A 24,988-nucleotide genomic window follows, 5' to 3' on the forward strand; every position below is an offset into this window, starting at 1 on the left:
TGCAGTGGCACAATCATGGTTCATTACAGCCTTCACCTCCTGGGCTCAAGAGATCCTCTCACCTCGGCTGGGCGTGATGGCTCATGCCTGTAATCCCAGCACTTCGGGAGTCCGAGGCGGGTGGATCATGAGGTCAGGAGATCGAGATCATCCTGACTAACACGGTGAAACCCCATCTCTACTAAAAATACAAAAACATTAGCTGGGCATGGTGGCGGGCGCCTGTAGTCCCAGCTACTCAGGAGGCTGAGGCAGGAGAAAAGTGTGAACCCTGGGAGGCGGCACTTGCAGTGAGCTGAGATTGCGCCACTGCATTCCAGCCTGGGCGACTGAGCAAGACTCCGTCAAAAAAAAAAAAAAAAAAAAAAAGAGATCCTCTCACCTCAGTCTCCCATGTAGTTGGGACCACAGGTGCACACCCCAATTCCTGGCTAATTTTCTTATTTTATGTAGAGATGGGGGTCTCATTTTGTTGCCCAGGCTGATCTCAAACTCCTGGGCTCAAGTGATCCTCCTACCTCAGCCTCCCAAAGTGCTGAGATTACAACCACGACCCATCCTGCCTGGCTTCAGATAACCATTACAGATTTCTTGTATAATCTTCCAGAGTTTCTTTTTTTTTTTTTTTTTTTTTTTTTTTTGAGACGGAGTCTCGCTCTGTCGCCCAGGCTGGAGTGCAGTGGCGCAATCTCGGCTCACTGCAAGCTCCGCCTCCCGGGTTCACGCCATTCTCCTGCCTCAGCCTCCCGAGTAGCTGGGACTACAGGCGCCCGCCACTGCGCCCGGTTAATTTTTTTCTATTTTTTAGTAGAGACGGTGTTTCACCATGGTCTCGATCTCCTGACCTTGTGATCCGCCCGCCTCGGCCTCCCAAAGTGCTGGGATTACAGGCGTGAGCCACCGCGCCCGGCCAATCTTCCAGAGTTTCTACATGCATGAGTATATGTTATTTTCCCCACACTAAAAAATAGCCTTTGGTTCCTTATTAATAGGGATATTAATTATCTCCATATTTTTAGATACAGAAATTTGGTTTTCAGATATTTTTATTTGAATTGGTTCCAACAACTAATGTGGCAATAAATAATTCTGCATATGTCACATCAAACAGATGTAAAGTGTTATGTGTAAGATACATTTTCAGAATTAGGATCACTGGGTCAAAGGATATATGCATTTATAATTTTACCTGCTATTGCTAAGTAGCCATTACTACTAATGTAATCTCACAGGGAAGCAGCTGACCTTGACGTCTCCACTGGATGTCTCATGGACAGAACAAACTTGTCATTTCCTAAAAAAATTCTTGGTTCCCTTACATTCCCACAAAGTTGCCTCCTTACTCTGGCCTTTTTCCCTTCTTGGTAAATGACACAATGTCTACCTGGCTATTCTGGATAGAAACCTGGTGGTCATTTTTTTTTTTTTTTTTTTTTTTTTTGAGACAGGGTCTCACTCTGTCACCCAGACTGCAGTGACATGATCATGGCTCACTGCAGACTTGATCTTCGCGGTTCAAGCAATCCTTCCACTGCAGTCTCCTGAGTAGCTGGGACTACAGGCATGTGCCACCACGCTCGGCTAATTTTTTATTTTTTGTACAGATGAGGTCTCATTATGTTGCCCAGGTGGGACTACTTTTTCTTAAAACTTTTAAAAATGTAGATTATGAAAACATTTTGGTACATGCACTATTTTGGAACAGCAAACTGGGGCAGATTAGATAAGCTCTAAGATCCTTCCGGCTGCAACTCTACCAGACCATGTAATGAGAAAATAACGAGATGGCAGAGCAGCATAAGCTGCTTCCTGCCCTTCCTCAGGCCCACTGTCAAGAATGAGATTGGACAGAAACGCCCAGTGGAGAAACAGCTGTTGCCAATGGCCATTCCTGCCCAGACTGGAAATGCACTGTCGACTTTAAGTACCACAACGTTCCATGGCAAACTGGAGGCTCAGTTCCTGACACTTACTTTGGCAGAACTCTAAATCTATCTAACTCACTCTAGGTCTCTCTTCCATCCTCAACCTGTTCCTCCAAAAAAAAGTACTCAAGTAACTAACAAAGTACCTTATTTGACTTATACATCAGAATGAGCTTGCTTTGCCAGACCCATAGAAAGATGATCACATTCTTTGATCATTCCTACCTGAAGACCAGGCCAGTAGGCCTCCAAGGACTGGAAGACTGGCATGGACACAGTCCCCTTGTACATCTGCACCCAGAGGTACCAGTCATCGAAGCGGGTATAGTTCCTGATGGCTTTGTTATACTCTGCAATGGGAGAGATGGGATAATGGACATATGAGTGATTAGGGAGACAAAAGGCAGGCCTGGACAATGGAAGTAAGGACTTACACTTTGGAAAGAGCACCAGGATGCAATGAGACAAGCAGGCTAGAAAAGAGCATGGATTCTGGAGTCAAACTTCCAGCTCAAATTCCAGCTCCAGCTCTACCACATTGCTAACCATGACCTGGGGTGGGTTTTTCCCTTTTAAGTCTCAGCCTTATGATCTATAAAATGAGGAGGCCAGGCACGGTGGCTCAAACCTATAATCCCAGCATTTTAGGAGGCCAAGGCAGGCAGATCACCTGAGGTCGGGAGTTCAATATCAGCCTGACCAACATGGAGAAACCCTGTCTCTACTAAAAATACAAAATTAGCAGGGTGTGGTGGTGCATGCCTGTCATCTCAGCTACTTGGGAGGCTGAGGCAGGAGAATTGTTTGAACCTGGGAGGCAGAGGTTGCCGTGAACCGAGATCACGCCATTGCACTCCAGCCTGGGCAACAAGAGTGAAACTCCATCTTAAAAAAAAAAAAGCGGGGGGGGGGGGGGGGGTAATTGATATGGTTTGGCTGTGTCCCCACCTAAATCTCATCTTGAATTGTAGCTCCCATAATTCTCATGTGTTGTGGAAGGGACCTTGTGGGAGATAACTGAATCATGGGGGCTGTTTCCTCCATACTTTTCTCCTGGTAGTGAATAAGTCTCACGAGATCTGATGGTTTTATAAGGGGTTTCCCCTTTCACTTGGCTCTCATTCTCTCTTGCCTGCTGCCATGTAAGATGTGCCTTTCACCTTCCGCCATGATTGTGAGGCCCCCCCAGCCATGTGGAACTGTGAGTCAATTAAACCTCTTTTTCTTTATAAATTACCCAGTCTCGAGTATGTCTTTATCAGCAGCATGAAAATGGACTAAAACAGTAATGTTAAGTATCTGTGAGACTTTTCAGTCATTTATTGACACAACAAACATTCGCTGAGCACCTACCAGGTACCAGGCACCTGTGAGTTTGTAAACAAGACAAAATCCAGCCCTCGGAGAACTTACATTCTAGTGGGAACTTGAATTTATCCCTTATATCTCTCCCCTAGATTGTAAATCCATGAGGCCTGGGACTTTGTTTTGTTTACTGCAGAATCCCCCACACTAGTACAATGAGCAATAAATATTTTCTGAATGAACAAAGTATCAAATATACATGCAAATAAATAAGATAATCTCAAACAGGAGTTGTAAGGATTATATGAAACAGTCCATGTTCAGAGCTTGGCACAATGCTTGGCACATCCATGGTATTCAATAAATATTTGTTGAAAAATGAGTAGAGTAGTCCCCCCTTATTTGAGGAGAATATGTTCTAAGACCCTTAGTGGATGTCTGAAACCATGGATAGTACTATATAAACTCTATATACAGTCATGTGCCATATAACAACATGTCGGTCAACACTGAACTGTAGAGATGGTGGTGGTCCTATAAGATTATAATAGAGGTGAAAAATCACCACAGCCTAAAGATATCACAGCTGTTGTAATTTTATAATGTAATGCATTACTCACTTGTTTGTGGTGATATTGGTGTAAACAAATCTACTGTGCTGCCAGTCATAAAAGTATAACACATACAATTATGTACAGTACATGATATTTGATAATAAATATTTACTCACTTATGTATCTACTATACTATTATCATTACAGTACTCCTTCTACTTAGATAAAAAAGGTCAGCCAGGTGCGGTGGCTCAGGCCTGTAATCCCAACACTTCGGGAGGCCGAGGCAAGTGGATCACCTGAGGTCAGGAGTTTAAGACCAGCCTGGCCAACATGGTGAAACCCCATCTCTACTAAAAATACCAAAAATTAGCCAAGAGTAGTGGTAGGCCCCTGTAATCCCAGCTGCTCAGGAGGCCGAGACAGGAGAATCACAGGAAAATTGAACCTGGGAGGTGGAGGTTGCAGTGAGCCGAGATAGCACCATTACACTACAGCATTGGCAACAGAAGCGAAACTTCGTCTCAAAAAAAAAAAAAAAAAAAAAAGTCAGCTGTGAAACAGCTTCAGGCAGGTCCTTCAAGGAATTCCAGAAGGCACTGTCATCATCTGAGATAACAGCTCTGTGAGTGTTACTGCCCCTGAAGACCTTCTAGCAGGATAACATGGGGAAATGCAAGATGGTGATATTGATGATCCTAACCCTGTGTTGGCCTAGGCTAATGTGTGCTTGTAGCTTAGTTTTTAACAAAAAAGTATAAAAGGTAAAAACAAAATAAAAAAGTAAAAATAGAAAAAAGCTTAGAGAATAAGGATATAAAGAAAATATTTTTGTATAGCTGTACAATGTTTTAAGCTAAGCGTTATTACAAATGAGTCAAAAAGTTTTTAAAAAATTTAAAGTTTATAAAGTAAAAAAGTTACAGTAATCTAATGTTAATTTATTATTCGAGGACAGGCATGGTGGCTCACGCTTATAATCCCAGCACATTGGGAGGCCGAGGCGGGTGATCACCTGAGGTCAGCAGTTCATGACCAACCTGGCCAACATGGTGAAACCCCATCCGTCTCTACTAAAAATACAAAAATTAGGCCAGGCACCGTGGCTCATGCCTGTAATCCTAGCACTTTGGGAGGCTGAGGTGGGTGGACTGCCTGAGCTCAGGAGTTCAAGACCAGCCTGGGCAACACAGTGAAACCCCATCTCTATTAAAATACAAAAAATTAGCTGGGCGTGGCAGCGTGCACTTATAATCCTAGCTACTCGGGAGGCTGAGGCAGGAGAATTGCTAGAACCCAGGAGGCGGAGGTTGCAGTGAGCCAAGATCGCGGGATTGCACTCCAGCCTGGGCAACACAGTGAGACTCTGTCTCTAAAAGAAAAAAAAAAAATTAGGCAGGCGTGGTGGTGGGCGCCTGTAATCCCAGCTACTCAGCAGGCTGAAGCAGGAGAATCACCTGAACTGGGGAAGCAGAGGTTGCAGTAAACCAAGATCATGCCACTGCACTCCAGCCTGGGCAACAGAGCGAGACTCCATCTCAAAAAAAAAAAAAAAAAAAGAATTTATTATTGGAGAAAGAAAAAAAAATTAAATAAATTTAGTGTAGCCTAAGTGTACAGTATTTATAAAGTTTACAACAGTGTAATGTCCTAGACCTTGACATTCACTCACCACTCACTGACTCAACCAGAGCAACTTCCTGTCCTATAACCTTCATTCATGGTTAAGTGCCCTATACAGATGTGCCATTTTTTATCTTTTATACTGTATTTGTACTGCACTTTTTCTATGTTTAGATACATAAATACTTACCATTCTATTACAATTGTCTATAGTATTCAGGAGAGTAACATGCTGTACAGGTTTGTAGACTACGAGCAATAGGCTACACCATATAGACTAGGTGTGTAGTTGGCTATACCATCTAGGTTTGCTTAAGTACACCCTATGATGTTTGCAAAATGATGAAATCACCTAACGATGCAATTCTCAGAATATATCCCTGTCATTAAGCAACGCGTGACTACTGTTTTCCTATACATACACATCTATGAGAAAGCTTACTTCATTAAATTTTTACAAATTTTTACTTTTGAGACAGAGTCTTAGTCTGTCACCCAGGCTGAAGTGCAGTGGTATGATCATGGCTCACTGCACCCTCAACCTCCCAGGGTCAAGCAATCCTTCACTTCAGTCTCCCAAGTAGCTGGGACTACAGGCACGCACCACCATGTCCAGCTAATTTTTAAAAATTTTTTTGTAGAGACAAGGTCTCACCACGTTGCCCAGGCTGATCTTGATCTTCTGGGGTCAAGCAATTCTCTTGCCTCAGCCTCCCAAAGCGCTGGGATTAAAGACATGAGCCACTGTGCCCAGCCGAAAAAGTTTAATTTATAAATTAGGCATGAGAAGAGATTAACAATAACTAATAAAACAGAACAATGATAACAATATATTGTAGAGATGTTATGTGAATTTGTCTCTTTGGTAAGAGACAGAAAAAAAAGAAATTATGTAAATTTGGTGTCTCAAAATATCTTTTTTTTTTTTTTAAGAGAGGGGGTCTTGTTATATTGCCCAGGCTGGTCTCAAACTCCTGGCCTCAAGCAATCCTCACTTCCAAAGCACTGGGATTACAGGTGTGAGCCACTGCACTCAGCCTCAAAATACCTTATCTGACTGTACTCACCTATTTTCAGACTGTAGTTGACCGTGGATAACTGAAACCATGGAAATCAAAGCTGTGGATAACAGGGGACTACTGTAGCTATAATAGTAATGGTAATTACGTGCTCAACAATTCCTTAATATTGCTAGTGTCTAAGGGCCTGGAGGGTAAGATGTATTTATTCAACAGGCATTAATCTATTACCTACCACATGTAAAGCACTGTGAGAAACAAGATGAATAAGGCATGGATTCTGCATTCAATTAGTAGAGCTGTAACTGTTGACAAGAGCTAACTGCAAAACAGATGCTAAAGGTCCTAAATTTTGAAGAAGGATCAAGCTACTTCCTGGGCAAGGTGACATTTAAGTTAGGCTTTGAAGGGTGAAAAGAATTTGGACACAGGAAGACAGGAAAAAAGACATTCTAGGCAAAGAAGACGCCATGTGCAATGGCCAGGAGATAAGAAATACAGGGCTATAGACACAGAATGCAGCATGCTTCAGTTGGCTTTTGCAAGAAGGCATGAAGTGGTGTAGTGGGCATGAAGTGGGCAGTGTAAGTCCATAGTGACTCTGAATTCAGAACTGATTCTGCAGGCACTCAGGCTGGGCATGGTGGCTCACACCTGTAATCCCAGCAGTTTGGGAGGCCAAGGCAGGCAGATCACCTGAAGTCTGGAGTTTAAGACCAGCCTGGCCAACACAGTGAAACCCCATTTCTATAAAAATTCAAAAATTAGCTGGGTGTGATGGTGTGCGCCTGTAGTCCCAGCTACTCAGGAGGCTGAGGCACAAGAATCACTTGAACCTGGGAGGCAGAGGTTGCAGCGAGCCTAGATTGTGCCACTGCACTCCAGCCTGGGAGACACAGCAAGACTCTGTCTCAAAAAAAAAAAAAAAAAAAAAAAATGCTTTTAAACAAATCACACATCAACAAGAAAAAGCAGGGGAAAAGCTCCCTTACTCTGCCCTTTTTACCTAGGAACATGGCCATGAGCTTCTTATCCTGAAGCAGGATGGCTCCTTTCACCAAGTACTCAAAGTAGGAGTCCACGCCAGCCCCGATGCCTGCGTCCTGGGCCACCCACTTGCCAGTGAGCACATCAATGTGGTTGCCGACCTGAGAAAGAGAAAGACACATGGTCCCAAGGGGAAGGCTGATGGCCAAAGAAGGATCTACTCACCCCCAACCCTGACTACCCAGGAAGATGCAAGGTAGGCGCCCCAGTGCTTCTTGGGAGACACACAGACCGTGAGAGGGAAGGGCAAGGCTGGATCATGGCCAGCCTTCCTGTACATCCGCATAGTAGAGATGCATCTCATGCACATTTATGAAGACTTAGTTACACACATTGAGCAAAAAATGAAAAAGAAAAATGATTTGGAGTGTTTATGTCCTGCCTAGAGTGAGTGTGAGATGGGAGATGAGAATTTGCTGTTCCCACAATCTGTCCGATTTCTCAGCACTCAGCATGTGATTCCAGTATCTGAAGACACAGGCATGCTTTACATATTTCCATAAATTAACTCAAGAAGAACATTCACCAGGAAGCTGACAGAGTGGTTCTAAGGAGAGAAACCGATAGCTGGAGACAGGTGCAAAAGGGGACTTCACCAATGTCACTGAGTACCTTTTTTTTATATCCTTTGACTTTTTTTTTTTTTAATTGTTCAGTCTCTGTAGAGACTGTTAAAAATTGCCAATGCTGGCTGGCCAGGCGTGGTGGCTTACGCCTATAATCCCAGCACTTTGGGAGGCTGAGGTGGGAGAATCACTTGAGGTCAGAAGTCCGAGACCAACTTGGCCAACATGGTAAAACCCCGTCTCTACTAAAAACACAAAAATTAGCCAGGCATGGTGGTGTGTGCCTGTAATCCCACCTACTCAGCAGGCAGAGGCATGAGAATCACTTGAATCCAGGAGGGGGAGGTTGCAGTGAGCTGAGATCGTGCCACTGCACTCCAGCCTGGGCGACAGGGGGAGACTCTGTCTCAAAAAAATAAACAAAGATATGCATTTTTCTGTTTCATTTTATTTATTTTTTGTATTTTTAGGAGAGACGGGGTTTCTCTATGTTGGTCAGGCTGGTCTCAAACTCCCGACCGCAGGTGATCCGCCTGCCTCAGCCTCCCAAGGTGCTGGGATTACAGGCGTGAGCCACCGCGCCCGGTCACAGATATGTATTTTTCATACAGCTTAGACCCTCATGGAAGCTGGTAACTTCATTTGGTACTCAAAGAAATAGCTAACTGTTCTGTGTTAGTTTGGGTTCCCCCAGGGGCACAACCTCATTCTGATTGAAAGTAGTTGGTTTGGAAGGCGAGTCCCTGTAAACACCAGTAGAGGAGGAGTAAAGTGAGGCAGGGCAAGGGATGCGGCATTTAAGGGGTATGCCATCAGGCAGGTTTTCACCATGGGAACTGGAGTTCAATCCTGCTGGGGAGCTCAGGAATTCAGTGCAGAGCTCGAGCTTCGGAGTGATCCCACCAAAGGGGCAGGGAACTGGAATGTTTATCCGCCAACTCCCATCGGTATCAGTTACTGGCTTGAGAGCTACTCACGGGTAGCATTAAATCCTAGTACCCTCGGCCAAAGGCAAGCAGAGTGGCTCCAGGCACCAGAGGAGACCCCTAGGCAAAGAGGCGCAGGTGATGGCAGTTGGAAGACTGGTCAGTGTGCATGGAAATGGTAATAGTTGAGAGGATATGGGCACAGCACCAACACAGTCTACTACGGTCCCATTGCTGGAGCAAAACCTGCCTGAGATGGACTAAGGGATTCACTACAGGTCTCCAGGGGGGCACCTTTTTTTTTTTTTTTTTTTTGAGACGGAGTTTTGCTCTTGTTGCCCAGGCTGGAATGCAATGGCGTGATCTCGGCTCATCGCAACCTTTGCCTCCTGGGTTCAAGCAATTCTCCTGCCTCCACTTCCCAAGTAGCTGGGATTACAGGCATGCACCACCACACCCGGCTAATTTTGTATTTTTTTAGTAGCGATTGGGTTTCTCCATGTTGGTCAGGCTGCTCTCGAACTCCTGACCTCAAGTGATCCGCCTGCCTTGACCTCCCAAAGTGCTGGGATTACAGGCATGAGCCACCATGCCCAGCCTTAAGGGGGCAGCTTCTTAAGGGATTTTCAAGGAGTCCTCACACAAGCTTTACTTTTCAAGCTGAATTAGCACCAGACTCTGCATAAAATGTGCCTAGACCTGAATGCAGTCTTCCTATGTCAGAATGACTCAGCAAAGTTGGTATTAACATATTAACATTACTGACGAAGTAACTGAGGACAAGAGAGGTTGAGTGACTTGCTCAGAGTCACACAGTTTCGATATAGCAAGGCCAGGGCTTGAATCCAGTTCTGACTAAATCCAGTGGTATGTCCTGGATGGCTTTGGCTCAATTACTGTTAATCTTACTGGATTATTCCATTTAGAAGCTGAAACTGACCTTAGAGATCATCTGGTCCAAAGTGTGTTCAATTTCCATGGGTTAATAGTACCGGAAGATAAAGGGAAGCTCTGGTGTTAAATAAGTTTGGGAAATGTTAAGTTAAGCAAAGTTGAACAGATTTCTTTACTAGAGGACTTTTATTCTGCTCAAGAGCATTCTGACTCTCCAAAAAAGGGAGGGATATTATGTGTAATATTCCCCTAACTTAACTGGCCAGGATTCATTTTGTCACGCAACAGTCATTCAGTATCTCCCAGAACTGGTGTCCTAAAAAACACAGCAAATACAGACAGACACTAAAAATGAAGGCCGGGCGAGCTGATGAGCTGAAGTCACCATGTGAGTCAGGTGCATGAAATATACAACCCTCTTCCTAGAAATCAGAGAATCTCAAGTGGTCAAAGCTTAATGCAGCCCCTGCTGCCCGCCAGAAAAATGTGCTTTCCCACTCTCCTCCCCACTCCAAGCCAAACTTGAATTGGAGGGTTGGTCTATTTTTGGTGTCCTGAGCCCAAATCCTGGACCACTCCTAAGGTCACCCTAAGTTTTCCTTGGCTTGATTGCAACTTATTGCTCAGAGCCCTGGGCCTCATGAGCTGGGGCCAAGGTGGCAACTTTGACTCAAACAGGAAGGGCAGCAGCGAACCTACCAGCCCGATATCTGACCGGCTCTCCCAGAGGCGCATCAAAGCCACTCTGGCCACATCTTCAAACACCAGGTCACCAGTGAGGCTGCTCAGGGTGGCAAATTCAACAATGAAGGTCCCAATCCCTGCCGTACAGGTGACAGGGGTCTCTCCTGGGTTCACGCCATGAAGTAAGTTCACCGTTCCATATGGCATGCCAGTGGGGGTCTGAAAGGCTGAACAATTGAAAAATTATGACCCCGGACAGGAGCAGGGGGATAGGGATAGTTCTGATACACGCCCAAAGCCTGGGACCTTAGCCAGCACTTTCCTCTTTCTCCTGGGTGTCCTGCTAGAGTCTGAGCCAGAGAAGGATAAATGTCGTAACTGGAGGGCCCTGAGCAGCCACCCAGCCCAGATGCTGTCAAACACTGCTCTGCACAACCCTTGGGTTCCTGCTCGTGATGAGGGTGCTCCACACACACTCGCTTTAGCTAGAGTGCTTTAGCTATTTTTATTTATTTTACACTATGCCTTCAAAGTCCAGGCAGGTAACTTATTGTAATGCAGGCAGGGGTTAAGCCACAGAAAGTGGTGGGGCTTGTGGCACAATGAAGAGTAAGCCCCATTCAAAGCCATTCATAGACTTTTGGTTCACGCCTATAATCCCAGCACTTTGGGAGGCAAGGCAGGCAGATCACTTGAGGCCAGGAGTTCCAGACCAGCCTGGCCAACATGGTGAAACCTTGTCTCTACTAAAAATACAAAAATTAGACAAGTGTGGTGGTGCACGTCTGTAATTCCGGCTATTTGGGAGGCTGAGGCACAAGAATTGTTTGAACTCAGGAGGCGGGGGCTGCAGTGAGCTGAGATTGTACCACTGCACTCCAGCCTGGGTGACAAGACGAGACCCTGTCTCAAAATAATAATAATAATAAACAAAGCCATTCATAGACTTTAAATAAAGATCTCTGCTTTAAATAAAGAGTATAGGGGCTAAATTATTTTTTAAAGGAAGCAAAATAGGATATAAACCACTAAACCACTGATATAGCATGACCCTGGATTTATAGGTAGGGAAAACCATGCCTGTGAAGAAGTGATTCAGCCAAAGGCCACACAGAAGAGTGTCAAACAGAGCTGGGATGGGAACGCCTGCCCTATGCCCACCCCTAGCCCCAGTCCAGTTCTCTGCCCGCCCCACCCAAGTGTCTTCTGATTCAAGACGAGAACTAGACAACCAGCCAGAGGCAGAGATTTCCTCTCCGGGCCTAAAGGTCAAACAACTCCAGAGCACCCTGTGCGTCACCAATCTGTGAACAAAGGTGTCGACACTTCCAAGAACCACAGGGTCTAGCAACTCTGTCTGCCACAGACAAGAAACTTGCTATCTGGCAGACACCAGAGGGACAGCAAGTCACAACCAGGAAGGGCTCTAAGGAATATTTCAGAAAAGTCAGGCCGTATTAAAAAGAAGGGGAGTGACAAAATCCTGTTTCTTGACCTTTTTTTATAAAATGACCAATGGCCAAAAATAATTAAATAATAAAGGAGGAGCAGCTAGACAGAGTTTCCAGAGTTTCCTCCAGGAATGCATCACACAGGACACAATGTCTGCAATGAAGACGCTTAAGCCATTAGCCATGAACCATGAGCCATGAGTGAGACCTGAACCCAGCTCACCCACTATCCTCAGCTCTCCCCCAAAGGATAGGCAAGTGCTATGTGAGAGGGATAAAGAGGCCGGGTGTGGTGGCTCATACCTGTAATCCCAACACTTTGGGAGGCCGAGGCAGGTGGATCACTTGATCCCAGGAGTTCAAGACCAGCCTGGGCAACATGGTGAAACCCCATCTCTACAAAAAAAATTTAGCCACGTGTGGTGGCGTGTGCCTGTAATCCCAGCTACTCAGAAGGCTGAGGTGGGAGAATCAACTGAGCCCAGAAGTTCGAGAGGCTGCAGTGAGCCATGATCACGCCACTGCACTCCAGCCTGGGTGACAGTGAGACCCTGTCTCAAAAAAAAAAAAAAAAAGAAAGAAAGAAAAGGGATAAATAAGTGAGATGGCCAAGAGGCTGGTGGAAAGCACAGTGTGACGTATCTGGGTGTGAACAGTCCTCAGAGCTTCCACCACACCCTGAAGGGAACACAGTGTACAGTTGATGCTACTGAGCCTGGTGTTACTGCCTCACTAGACAAAAACACGGAGGCTTGGCCTGTAGCCCTGGACACAGCTTAGCCACAAAACAAATCCCTCTCGTTTTAAAAGTGTTGGAGGTTATCTAAGCAGTTTCTCTTTCCTGACCTCATTTTAGCCTCCCCAAAACCCAATGTGGTAGGGAGGTGGAAATTATGATTCTCATTCGATAGATGGAGAAATTAAACTGTGAGACCAGAGAGACCAGACACAGTGGCTCACGCCTGTAATCCCAGCACTTTGCGAGGCCGAGGTAGGCAGATCACTTGAGGTCAGGAGTTTGAGACCAGCCTGACCAACATGGTGAAACTTCATCTCTACTAAAAATACAAAAATTAGCTGGTCGTGGTGGTGGGCGCCTGTAATCCCAGCTACTTGAGAGGCTGAGGCAAAAGAATTGCTTGAACCCGGGAGGCAGTGGTTACAGTGACCTGAGATTGCGCCACTGCACTCCAGCCTGGGCGACAGAGCAAGACTCCATCACGAACAAACCAACAACAAACTGTGAAGAGAAAGAGTGGCTTGGTCAAAATGTTGACTGGCAGAGCCGAGTCTAGAATCCAGGGCTGCTAATGCTCACACCCGGGCCCCTGTTACTCCAGCAGTGTGTGAAATAACCGTAGCACCTGGGAGGGGACAAATGGGTTCATTCAAAATAAGGGCAATGGCCTTCCACCCACCAGGCTGGTCACCTTCCACCATCCCCTGCAAACAATAATGAAGTCGACTCATCCACCTGGGTCAGGGCCCCAGCAGGCCCTTAAAATGCCCAGGACACTCCTGATTTCCACGGTGGGTGCCTGGGGGGTAGAAATACCAAATACACCTCGTGAGAAATACCAGGAATTAATTCAGCACTGCCACTCCCATCTTCAGCATGGGAAGCAGGACCTAATGGACTTCATCTCTGCCCCATCTCTGTGTGGGTCTTACCTGGGAGGAGTTTTCGGGCCGCCTCCTCAGCCATTCTCAGGAGAGGCCCGGAACAGGGCCATCCAGCCTCTACTTCCACCCCAGCCTTCTTGGAGAGCAGATGAGCAGACAGGAGTCCTCCTACCACTACAGATGGCACAGAAAGCAAATGGCACAGTCCAAAGGGAAAGACCAAGGGACCAAGGATCTTTCCCCTGTGCGAGTTAAACCTAAACACTCTATTGGGGGTGCATGTTATCAGGACCTCCTGAGGCTATTTCATGGGTAAAAACAAACAAACAAACAAACAAAAACCCTCCCTCTATTGGGGTGGCTCACTGGGAAGAAGCTAGAGCCACCTAGTGAAAAAAGAGTCCCTTAATCCCACATATCTATACAGTGTTAAGTTTATGGGTTTTTTTCTCTTGGTGCATCACAGGAACAGTCTCTATTTTTCTGTAAGTCCCTATAGTGTACCAAGCACTAACTATTACTGCCCCCTGTTCATATGAAGATACTGAGGTTCCATGAGATAAAGTGACTTGCCCCAGGTCACCCATCTAGTAGGTGGTAGGGCTGAGTATCTTTGATTCCAAAGCCCATGCTCATTCCATTTGTCACTCTGTCTGTCTCCCAGTCATCTGTCACACCTGGAGGGAGGGGGGTAATGGTGGTTATTACCTTTATTTTACTAATTTATCTATTTCAACTTATTATACAATATTTAGAACTTTTTTTTTTTTTTTTGAGACAGAGTCTCATTCTGTCCCCCAGGCAGGAGTGCAGTGGCACAATTTCGGCTCACTGCAAGCTCCGCCTCCCAGGTTCACACCATTCTCCTGCCTCAGCCTCCTGAGTAGCTAGGACTACAGGCGCCCGCCACCGTCCGGCTAATTTTTTTGTATTTTTTTTTGTAGAGACAGTGTTTCACTGCACTAGCCAGGATGGTCTCGATCTCCTGACCTCATGATCCACCCGCCTCAGCCTCCCAAAGTGCTGGGATTACAGGCCTCAGCCACCGTGCCCGGCCTATTTAGAACTTTTAAAAAGACACAAAGGTTCTGTACTTGGAAACATAGCTAAATAGATATCCTGAGTGGCCCTCTCACTGAAAATAACTGGTGACCCTAAGCTTCAAAATTCCCCTCCTCCCTGCAGAGGGGGAATAGGAGACCAAGGCCAGGCCTGCACCAGGTGGAAGTCTGATAAAAGGTCCCTATGTAAGCCAGGCGCAGTGGCTCACGTCTGTAACGCCAGCACTTTGGGAGGCCAAGGTGAGCAGACCACGAGGTCAGGAGATGGAGACCATCCTGGCCAACATGGTGAAACCCCGTCTCTACTAAAAATACAAAATATTAGCCGGGCATGGTGGTGCACGCCTGTAGTCCCAGCTACTCGGGAGGCTGAGGCAGGAGAATCCCCTTGAACCCAGGAGGCGGAGGTTGCAGTGAGCCAAGATGGCACCACTGCACTCCAGCCTGGGCAACAGAGTGAGACTCCATCTCAAAAAAAAAAAAAAAAAAAAAAAAAGTCCAGGTACGGTGGCTCACGCCTGTAATCCCAGCACTTTAGGAGTCCGAGGCAGGCGGATTGCGTGAGCTCAGGAGTTTACGACCAGCCTGATAAACACAGTGAAACCCCGTCTCTATTAAAAATACAAAAAATTAGCTGGGCGTGGCGGTGTGTGCCTGTAGTCCCAGCTACTCGGGAGGCTGAGGCAGGAGAATTTCTTGAACCCGGGAGGCGGAAGTTGCAGTGAGCTGAGATCACACCACTGCACTCCAGCATGGGCGACAGAGCCAGACTCCGTCTCAAAAAAAAAAAAAAAAAAAAAAAGAAAGAAAGAAAGAAATAAAAGAAATCTACATGTATGTACATTATGGTAAAACTGCAGAGGCCAGGCGCAGTGGCTCACGCTTGTAATCCCAGCACTTTGGGAGGCCAAGGCAGGTGGATCACCTGAGGTCGGGAGTTCAAGACCAGCCTGACCAACATGGAGAAACCCCGTCTCTACTAAAAATACAAAATTAGCCGGAGTGGTGGCACATGCCTGTAATCCCAGCTACTCGGGAGGCTGAGGCAGGAGAATCGCTTGAACCCGGGAGGCGGAGGTTGCAGTGAGCGAGATCGCGCCATTGCACTCCAGCCTGGGCAAAAAGAGTGAAACTCTGTCTCAAAAACAACAACAACAACAACAACAACAAAAAACGCTGCAGAACACCAAAGGGAAAAAAGATCTCGAATGCAGCCAGAATCCATGTAATAAGTATTAATGCTGGGTGATGGGCACATCTGGTTCATTATACTATTTTCTCTACTTTTATGTTTGAAGTTTTCCATAATAAAAAGTTTTTAAAAGGAGACACCAGAGTGAAAACCAAAACAAGATTCTCTACAAAGAAATAATAAATTGACAGATTACTTCTTAACAATAATGAAACCAGAAGATATTGGAAAATTTTTTCAATACAATAAGAGAAAGTAATCATTAACCTAGAACCATACACCCAGCAAAAATATCACCCAAAGGCCAACCAAAGACAGTGGAATAAAGACATTTTCATATAAACAAAAGCTGGGAATGTTTGCGAAGCACACACCTGCATTAAAGGAAATTCTAAAGGAAATACTTTGGAGAAAAGGTCTGACACACGAAAAGAAAAGATAGTCAAAAAAGTGGTAAAAAGGCCAGGCACAGTGGCTCACGCCTGTAATTCCAGCACTTTGGGAAGGCAAGGCAGGTGGATCACTCAAGGTCAGGAGTTTGAGACCAGCCTGGCCAACGTGGTGAAACACCATCTGTACTAAAAATACAAAAATTAGCCTGGCGTGGTGGTGCACACCTGTAATCCCAGCTACTCGGGAGGCTGAGGCAGGAGAATCATTTAAACCCAGGAGGTGGAGGTTGCAGTGAGCAAAGATCGTGCCATTGCACTCCAGCCTGGGTGACAGAGTGAGACTCTATTTCAAACCAAAAACAACAACAAAAAAGTGGTAAATATATGCGTAAATGCAAAACTTCAACAGTATAGAACAAAAATTATAATGTATGGAGGGTTTAAAACAAATAATTAAAATATATAACTATAGCATATAGGTCAGGATGTTCTCGAAGCCAGGATTTGCATTATTCAGGAGTAGAACAAAGATTTTCACTAAATTTAGACTTTGATAAGTTATGTTTATTAAATTTACTTGGTAAACTATGTAAAAAGCTAGATATTGTGCATAATTTCCATATTGGTAAGAGGAAAATGGAATAGGGGAAAAACAATCTAAAGAAGGCATGAAAAAGGGCAGAATAAAGGAACATAAAGAAGATGGCACAGGGCCGGGTGCAGTGGCTTACACCTATAATCCCAGCACTTTGGGAGGCTGAGGCGGGCGGATCACCTGAGGTCAGGAGTTCGAGACTAGCCTGGCCAACATGGTGAAACCCCATCTGTACTAAAAATACAAAAATTAGCAGGGCATGGTGGCGAGCACCTGCAATCCCAGCTACATGGGAGGCTGAGACAGGATAATCGCTTGAACTCGGGAGGCAGAGGTTGCAGTAAGCCGAGATCGCACCACTACGCTCCCACCTGGGCAACAGAGTGAGACTCCATCTCAAAAAAAAATAGAAGATGGCACAGAGAGCACAATACTGTAGAAATTAGTACAAATATATCAGTAATTACAGTAAATGTAAATGGATTAAATGTTTCAGTTAAAGATTATCAGAATGGATAAAATATAATACACTATTTGCAAAAGATGTATCTAATCATAAAACTACAGAAAGATGGAAAGGATAGAAACAGATACATGGGAAAATGTCAACCAAAAGAAAGCTGGTATCAATTATATTCATATCAAAAATGAAGGTATAAGAACGACCTTCATTCACGGATGACAAACTGGGCTCAGAAGCTGGGAGACACAGCCAACAAGCACAGCCTCAAACTCACGCCGGATTCCTAAACCAGGATTTTAGACCATGTTGTCCCTCTGCTCTCTTCTCTTTTTTAAAATTTTTATGGATCATATGTCTGGAATATAAGTTTCATTGCAGAAAACATACAAAATAATGGGGAAAAGTAGAACTCTGCCATCCAGAGGTGACAGCTGTTAAGTGGTCTAGAGGTCAATGCAAATAAGGGTTGTGGTAGCTTCACAAGAATCAATGGAAGTCTGCTAAAAATACTGATCCTAGGACCCAACCCAGAGATTCCAATTCATTAGGTTTAGGGTGGAGCTTCAACATCTGGATTTTTTAAAAGGTCCTAAGTGGTTCCTACGGGCAGCCAAGTTTGGAAGATTAATGCCCTAGATTTGCACTGTCCAATACAATAATCACTAACCACATGTGACTATTTAAATTTAACAGCATTAAAATTAAATGAAATTAAAAATTCAGTTCCATAGTTGTAGTAGATACATTCCAAATGCTCAAGAGCTCATGTGGTTAGTGGCTACCACACTGGCCAAAACACAGAAAATAAAACATTTCCATCATTGCAGAAAATTGGATTGGACAGACAGTAAGTTCCAAGAAGGCAAGGATCATATCTCTCTTGTTCATAGCTGTGTGCCTAGTATCAAATATATATTAAAGAGGTGAGTAATCTGGTGTATTTCTTTCCAGGCTTTTAGTCTCCTGCTCACTTTCATATCTGAAACTGATGAGGAAATCCTGAGACTTCCCCACCTCATCCTCCAGGAGAGAAGGAGAGCTCTGTCGGTCAGAGGTTTTGGCCAAGGGTCCTGGCATGGTCAGTCCTTAAAATCCTGTTGACCACTTTTTGGTTTACAGAGGCAACTTCACACTCTTTTTTCTTTTAAAGGTCCTAGAGAGCAGCCCTCACCTCGAATGTTGGTTTCAAACACAGAGGCGTTCACATCAATATCAAAGTCCACGTTGTCCTGGAGCACTTCAACCACTCTTTGGAATTCTGAGACATTCCCCAAAATCTGGAAATAAAAAAGAGACCTGACGCTGAGGCTGTTGCATGCACGGAGGCAGATTCAGAGTCTGGGATCCTATGTTGATGTGGCCCTCACATATTCCACTTAAGACCTCCAGTTTCTGTCCTAGGATTGGTGACAGCAGAAGAAAGCACTGAGAGCTAGAGATCATCCAGAGGCTTCATATCAAGAGACTAGTTAATTCCTAGGTCCCAATTAAGAGTGATGATGTAGTCATTTAAACGGACACAATAGGCCGGGCGCGGTGGCTCAAGCCTGTAATCCCAGCACTTTGAGAGGCCGAGACGGGCGGATCACAAGGTCAGGAGATCGAGACCATCCTGGCTAACACTGTTAAACCCCGTCTCTACTAAGAAATACAAAAAAACTAGCCGGGCGAAGTGGCGGGCGCCTGTAGTCCCAGCTACTTGGGAGGCTGAGGCAGGAGAATGGTGTAAACCCCGGAGGCGGAGCTTGTAGTGAGCTGAGATTCGGCCACTGCACTCCAGCCTGGGCGACAGAGCGAGACTCCGCCTCAAAAACAAACAAACAAACAAACAAACAAAACGGACACAATATAAAGAATGCAAACTACACATAAGTCTTAGGTTTTTTGTTTTGTTTTTTTGAGACAGTCTCACTCTGTCGCCCTGGGTGGAGTGCAGTGGTGCGATCTCGGCTTACTTCAAGCTCCGCCTCCCGGATTCTCCTGCCTCAGCCTCCTGAGTAGCTGGGATTATGCGCCACCATGCCCAGCTAATTTTTGTATTTTTAGTAGAGACAGGGTTTCACCATATTGGCCAGGCTGGTCTCGAACTCCTAACCTCGTGATCCACCCGCCTCAGCCTCCCAAAGTGCTGGGATTACAGGAGTGAGCCACCGCACCCAGCCAAAAGTCTTAGTTTGACATTTGCAGTAGGTATCAGTTGTTTTTAACCCTGTCTTGTCATGTTCAACCTTGTGGAAAACAGAACAGGTTGGCTGACCCAAAACTAAATTCATTCCTACCCTCTTTACCTCATGGCCTCCCACCAGAGGTTGGAAATCCAGAAGCTTTCTCAGCCTCCTTTGCTGCTGCAGTTGATTGTTTACCCAGTCAATTCTGACCCTTGAGAATTCTACTGGGGGCACTTCTGGGAAGGCTTCTGTTTTCTTAATACCAAGGGACAAACACAGCTAACATGGCTTTTAGTCTCTTTCTGCCTTGAACTCAGACTTGATTTCTGAAGTGATGGCAGCTATGTGAGACCATGAGGTACTAAGCATGAGAATAAAAGCCAAACCACTAACCATACTAGAATGCAAAGCTACAAAGAGCCTAGTCTCTGATAACACAGTTAAGTAGCTGACCCTACGCTAGAAATTACCTCTAGACTTTCTTTTGCTTGAGAAAATAAACCCTTTTTATTTCAACCATTAGCCAAATGCAATCTCAATCTCTCTTCTTTTGACAATAAATAACATCTCAGTTTACCCTCTAGGAATCACTCTTTCCCAGTAGTCACTCCTGTGATTTGGGAGAGGCTGATCCCATCCCTCTGGCTATGGAGTGGGTACTTGACCTGGACCAGTCCAAGACTTTTTTTTGTTTTGAGACAGGGTCTTGCTCTGTTGCACAAGTTGGAGTGCAGTGGTGTGATCATAGCTCATCACAGCCTTGAACTCTGGGGCTCAAGTAATGCTGGCCTCCCAAACTGCTGGGATTACAGGCATGAACCACCACGCCTGGCCCTTTCTAAGCATCAGGTTTCTTTTATATCTTTTGTTTGTTTGTTTGTCTGAGACAGGGTTTTACTCTGTTACCCAGACCAAAGTGCAGTGGTGCAATCTTGGCTCACTGCAACCTCTGCCTCCCTGACTCAAACAATCCTCCCACCTCACCCTCCTCCCAAACAGACGGAGCCACAGACATGTGCCATCATGACTAATTTTTTATATTTTTGGTAGAGACGGGGTTTCACCATATTGCCCAGGCTGGTCTTGAACTCCTGTGTTTAAGTGATCCTCCCACCTTGGCCTCCCAAAGTGCTGGGATTACAGGCGTGAGCCACTGCACCCAGTCGTAAGCATCAGGTTTCTTAGCCATAAGAAGGAGTAAATGTACTTACCTCAAGAAGTTGTTGGAAGAATTAATACATGTCTGTACTAAGCCCTACACAAACATACTAATTAGTCACTGATATTATTTTTTTATTTTTAATTTTTTTGAGACAGAGTTTTACTCGTCACCCAGGCTGGAGTGCAATGGTGCAATCTCAGCTCACTGCAACCTCTGCCTCCCGGGTTCAAGCAATTCTCCTGCCTCAGCCTCCCCAGTAGCTGGGATAACAGACATGTGCCACTACGCCAGGCTAATTTTTTGTATTTTAATAGAGACGGGGTTTCACCATATTGGCTGGGCTGGTCTCGAACCCCTGACCTCAGGTGATCTGCCTGCCTCAGCCTTCCAAAGTGCTGGGATCACAGGTGTGAGCCACCGTGCTCAACCTGATATCCTTTTATTATCATTGAACATGGCTCCTAGAATGTAAGCCTCTGAAAACAGGAGGATGTCAAAGTCTCTGTATCCTCCACAGAGTTATACAAGCCTATTACAATTCTCCGTACATAACAGGTCCTCTATAAATGTTTGCTAAATAAATGAATCTGCATAAGTTGTAGTTCATTTTTCCCTATGTAGCTAGGCAACTGCAGCGGACAGTTCAGAATCATGAGATGCAAATAAAAGGCCTAGGAAAGGAATTCATTTTTCACCCACAGTCAAGCTGCCAAAAGAGGAAGGATGTTGGTTATGTAACGGTGGAAAGGAAAAGAAACAGACGAGATACTTACCAGCAAGGTGTCCAGTGCGTCAATTAGAGTCAGAGAAAAACTGCAAAAGGACAGAAATCCCAGCCGCTTAGTAAGAAAATCAAATACCAGACATTATGGCTGCCCTAGATCTGATCCCCCTAAAAGTAAATGAGGCAAAGTAATGCCTGTGCCTGTCCCACTTACAGTCACAACAGAGAAGCCACAGTGAAAATCGCAGGGATCCTCTGACCCACTTAATGCACCTGGGAGGGTCGGCTGATGTAGCTCCATTGTAATCAAATATATCACCTATATTCTGGCATTCTCCTCTACCATTGGGAAGCAGTATACGATTATAGCTTAAAGCACAGGCTTTTCACCAATTTTCACATCTAGGAATTTACCCCACAGTGAACAGCTGTTTGACAGTGTTCATGGCAGTATTGTTTAGAACAGGAAGAGGCTGGAAAGAACCCAACTGTCCACCCATTAATGGGTGATTAAACTGTGTTATAAACAGTGCAAAACTATGAAGTTATCAAAAAGATTGTCATCAAGACTTCTATGTGCTGATGGAAAGATATTCTAATTGTTTTTAATGAAAAAGACAGGGTGGTTTAGTATGTTTCCATCTGTGTTTCAAAAAGACATACTTACTGACAGAAAGCAGATCAGAAATTGTTAGGGTCAGTGGTGGTGCAGGGATGAACTATAAAGGGTCACAAGGGAACTTTTTAAGATGACAGAAGTGTTTCATATCTTGACTGTGATGGTGGTCACTATGCACTTAAAACGAGTGTAGGCCGGGCGTGGTGGCTCATGCCTGTAATCCCCCAGCACTTTGGGAGGCCGAGGTGGGTGGATCACCTTAGGTCAGGAGTTCAAGACCAGCCTGGCCAAATGGCAAAACCCCATCTCCACAAAAAAATTATCCAGGTGTGGTGGTGGGCTCCTGTAATCCCAACTACCTGGGAGGCTGAGGCAGGAGAATCGCTTGAAGCCAGGAGGCGGAGGTTGAAGTGAGCCAAGATCACACCATTGCACGCCAGCCTGGGAAACAACAAACTCCATCTCAAAAAAAAAAAAAAAGAGTATACTTTATTTTATGTAAAGTATGCCTTTAAGAAGTTCATTTTAAAAAGATACACATATACACATCTATATGTATAATGGCACAAACCAAGAATATTTCTGGAGAGATACGAAGGAAAGTTAATAGTTGGAATTCTAGGGTATGGGAGATATTTATTGTATATAATTTTTTACCACTTGAATTTGTCATTTGTATTTACTTTGTTTCAACTTTAAAAAATAAAAACCATCACAAGTTTTGAGTTTAATTTCTCTCGACCTTAGCACATTCGTGTGTAAAATAGGGATAATGGCACCTAACTCGTAGGGGTATTAAGATAATTAAAGGAGATGACACAGTAAAATGTTTAGCACAGTGTTCAATCAATGCCAGCTTCAGCTAATGCAATGATTCTTCACTGAGCAAGGAATAAGCCAGTGAATTCCAGCTCTCATAGATTTTTATTCTAGTGGGAACGAGAAAGACAAACCAGTAGATAAGTGAAAATGAGAGTATCAAAGAGAAGTGCTACAAAGAAAATAAAACAGGTAACTTGTGAGAGTGACTTAAAAGGGAGTCGTGGGTCGTTAGGGAAGCGGATGCTGAGGAGGAGACTACTGAGCTGAGACCTGAATGGGAGCAGCAGCCAGTTATGGGAGGAAAACGGGGAGAGTGTATTTCAGGCACAGGGAACACCAACTACAAACAGTTAAGTTTTAGGAGTGTCACACTCCTTCCTCGACCTGAATGCCCACCTGCACAATGAAAGGGTTGGGTTTTCTACTTCTTGGAGCCCTTCCACGGTTTCTTGTTACTCCAGAAATTGCCTATGTCCCCACAGCTGGTGCCTGTTACTGCTGGCGCTGAGCCCAGCGATCCAGCCCACCCGGCTAATCCAGGACTTTTTTTTCACTGAGAGAGGCTAAATGGATCCCGGAGGTGAGAGCAAGAATTGGAGGGAGCGCGGTTGTAGCTCATCTGGGGACTTTCCGGTGCCGGTGAGGAGACCATGAAGCCACCAGCCCCAGTTGACCCGCCCGCCTAGGCCCGGAAAGTCAGACCCTGGCCGCCCCTTGCCCCTCCGCTCGCACTACCTGCCCCAGGTGTCGTGCCCGTCACAGGTGAGAGGTCGTAGCTCATCGAAGGGAAAGGCATTCTCCAGGTAGCTGTCGTAGGCGTGGTAGAACATGGCCTTGACTCGCTCCCTGGGCGTGGGACGAGAAATCAGGCATGGGGCCAGAACACAAAAACAAGCGGGGGAAGAACAGGATACAGGGCGGAAAGTGGGAATCACTAGCTGATTTCTGCCTGGGACTTAGCGGCGGGGTCCCAGCAAGTCGGGGTAGGAGACCTGGGATGGACAGAAAGGGAAGGGACCCGGTTCGCGCATCCCATTCCCCAACTGCGAAAGGGCGGGAACCTGGCCTCCTTCACCTGTAGTGGGCGGGATCTGGCGCGGAGCCGTCGGGACCTGGCGCACCATGGTGCAGAGGCAGCAGCGCGCACAGGAGGCCGAGCGAGATGAGCAGCCGGAAAGGCATAGAGCTCGTGTCCTCTCAGCGCCGCCGCAGCAGCAGCAGCCACTGCAACCAGCTCATCCTGGGAGCTGCTGCGGGTTCTTCCGGGGACCCGCGCCACTGCGCCTGCGCGCTGAGAAATCAGCCTCTCACTTCCGGACTACAAGCCCCGGAATGCAATGGGCAGCGAAACGTGGCCGAAGAGCAACTTGGGATATACGGTTTCGGAAACACTGATCAACGTGTCTTAAAGACAGTGGCTGTTGTTACTACTGTTATTAATTAATGTTTTAATAATTACAGCTAGCGTGCATTGAGCACTTATTGTGTACTAGTACTGTACGGAGCATTTAAAATGCATTCTATCATATTTGTTTCAACAACCTTATTAAGCATGAAGGCTGGGTAAACATGAGAAATGTTCAGCTTCTACCATTATTATGTAGCAGAAGGAGCCGCAGAAAAAACTCCTCAGACGCCGGGTTAAAGAAGGAAGGGGCTTTAATCGGCTGGGAGCGTGGGCTGACTCAAGTCTCAAAAACCGAGGTCCCCGAGTGAGCAATTCCTCTCTCTTTTAAGAGCTTACAACTCTAAGGGGGTCCGCCTGAGAGGGTCGTGATTGATTGAGCAAGCAGTGGGTATGTGTCTGGGGGCTGCAGGCACCGGTAATAGAAGGGAACAGAACAGGACAGGGATTTCTACAATGCTTTTCCATACAATGTCTGGAATCTATAGATAATATAACCGGTTAGTTCAGGGCTCGATCTTTAATTACCAGGCCTGGAATGCAGCGCTGGGCTGTCTGACTACTGATTTCACTTCTGTCTTTAACTCCTACTTTTTATTTGAGGCAGAAATTGGGCATAAGACAATATGAGGGGTGGTCTGCTCAGCTATTTAGGGATATTAAGCTTCCCAAACCAGTTACTTGTTGATTGTATAAGATACAACTCACATTTATTTGTCCAAAACTTCCACTTTTTTTTTTTTTTTTTTTAATCTCTTGCATTTTCTG

The 24,988-nt window shown here is 45.4% G+C and overlaps 1 protein-coding gene across 2 annotated transcripts in view; it reads right to left on the bottom strand.

The window, feature by feature from the left end:
- Positions 1–24,088, bottom strand: part of EDEM2 (ER degradation enhancing alpha-mannosidase like protein 2) — a 33,524-nt gene extending 9,436 nt beyond the window's left edge. Inside the window, exons 1-8 of one of the 2 annotated variants that reach the window (XM_008021634.3) lie at positions 23,891–24,088; positions 23,551–23,661; positions 21,424–21,463; positions 18,492–18,597; positions 13,666–13,791; positions 10,559–10,770; positions 7,433–7,574; positions 2,151–2,275 (exon numbers count right to left, since the gene is read on the bottom strand). In XM_008021634.3, the coding sequence (XP_008019825.2) occupies positions 2,151–2,275; positions 7,433–7,574; positions 10,559–10,770; positions 13,666–13,791; positions 18,492–18,597; positions 21,424–21,463; positions 23,551–23,661; positions 23,891–23,997 (969 nt within the window). In that variant the 5' untranslated portion in view covers positions 23,998–24,088. The remainder of the gene's footprint in view (positions 1–2,150; positions 2,276–7,432; positions 7,575–10,558; positions 10,771–13,665; positions 13,792–18,491; positions 18,598–21,423; positions 21,464–23,550; positions 23,662–23,890) is intronic. The other variant, XM_008021640.3, reaches the window with a different exon arrangement.
- Between the last annotated feature and the right edge of the window lie 900 nt (positions 24,089–24,988).

The sequence above is a fragment of the Chlorocebus sabaeus genome, chromosome 2 (assembly GCF_047675955.1).
Source record: "Chlorocebus sabaeus isolate Y175 chromosome 2, mChlSab1.0.hap1, whole genome shotgun sequence".
In the NCBI taxonomy this organism is placed as follows: domain Eukaryota; kingdom Metazoa; phylum Chordata; class Mammalia; order Primates; family Cercopithecidae; genus Chlorocebus; species Chlorocebus sabaeus.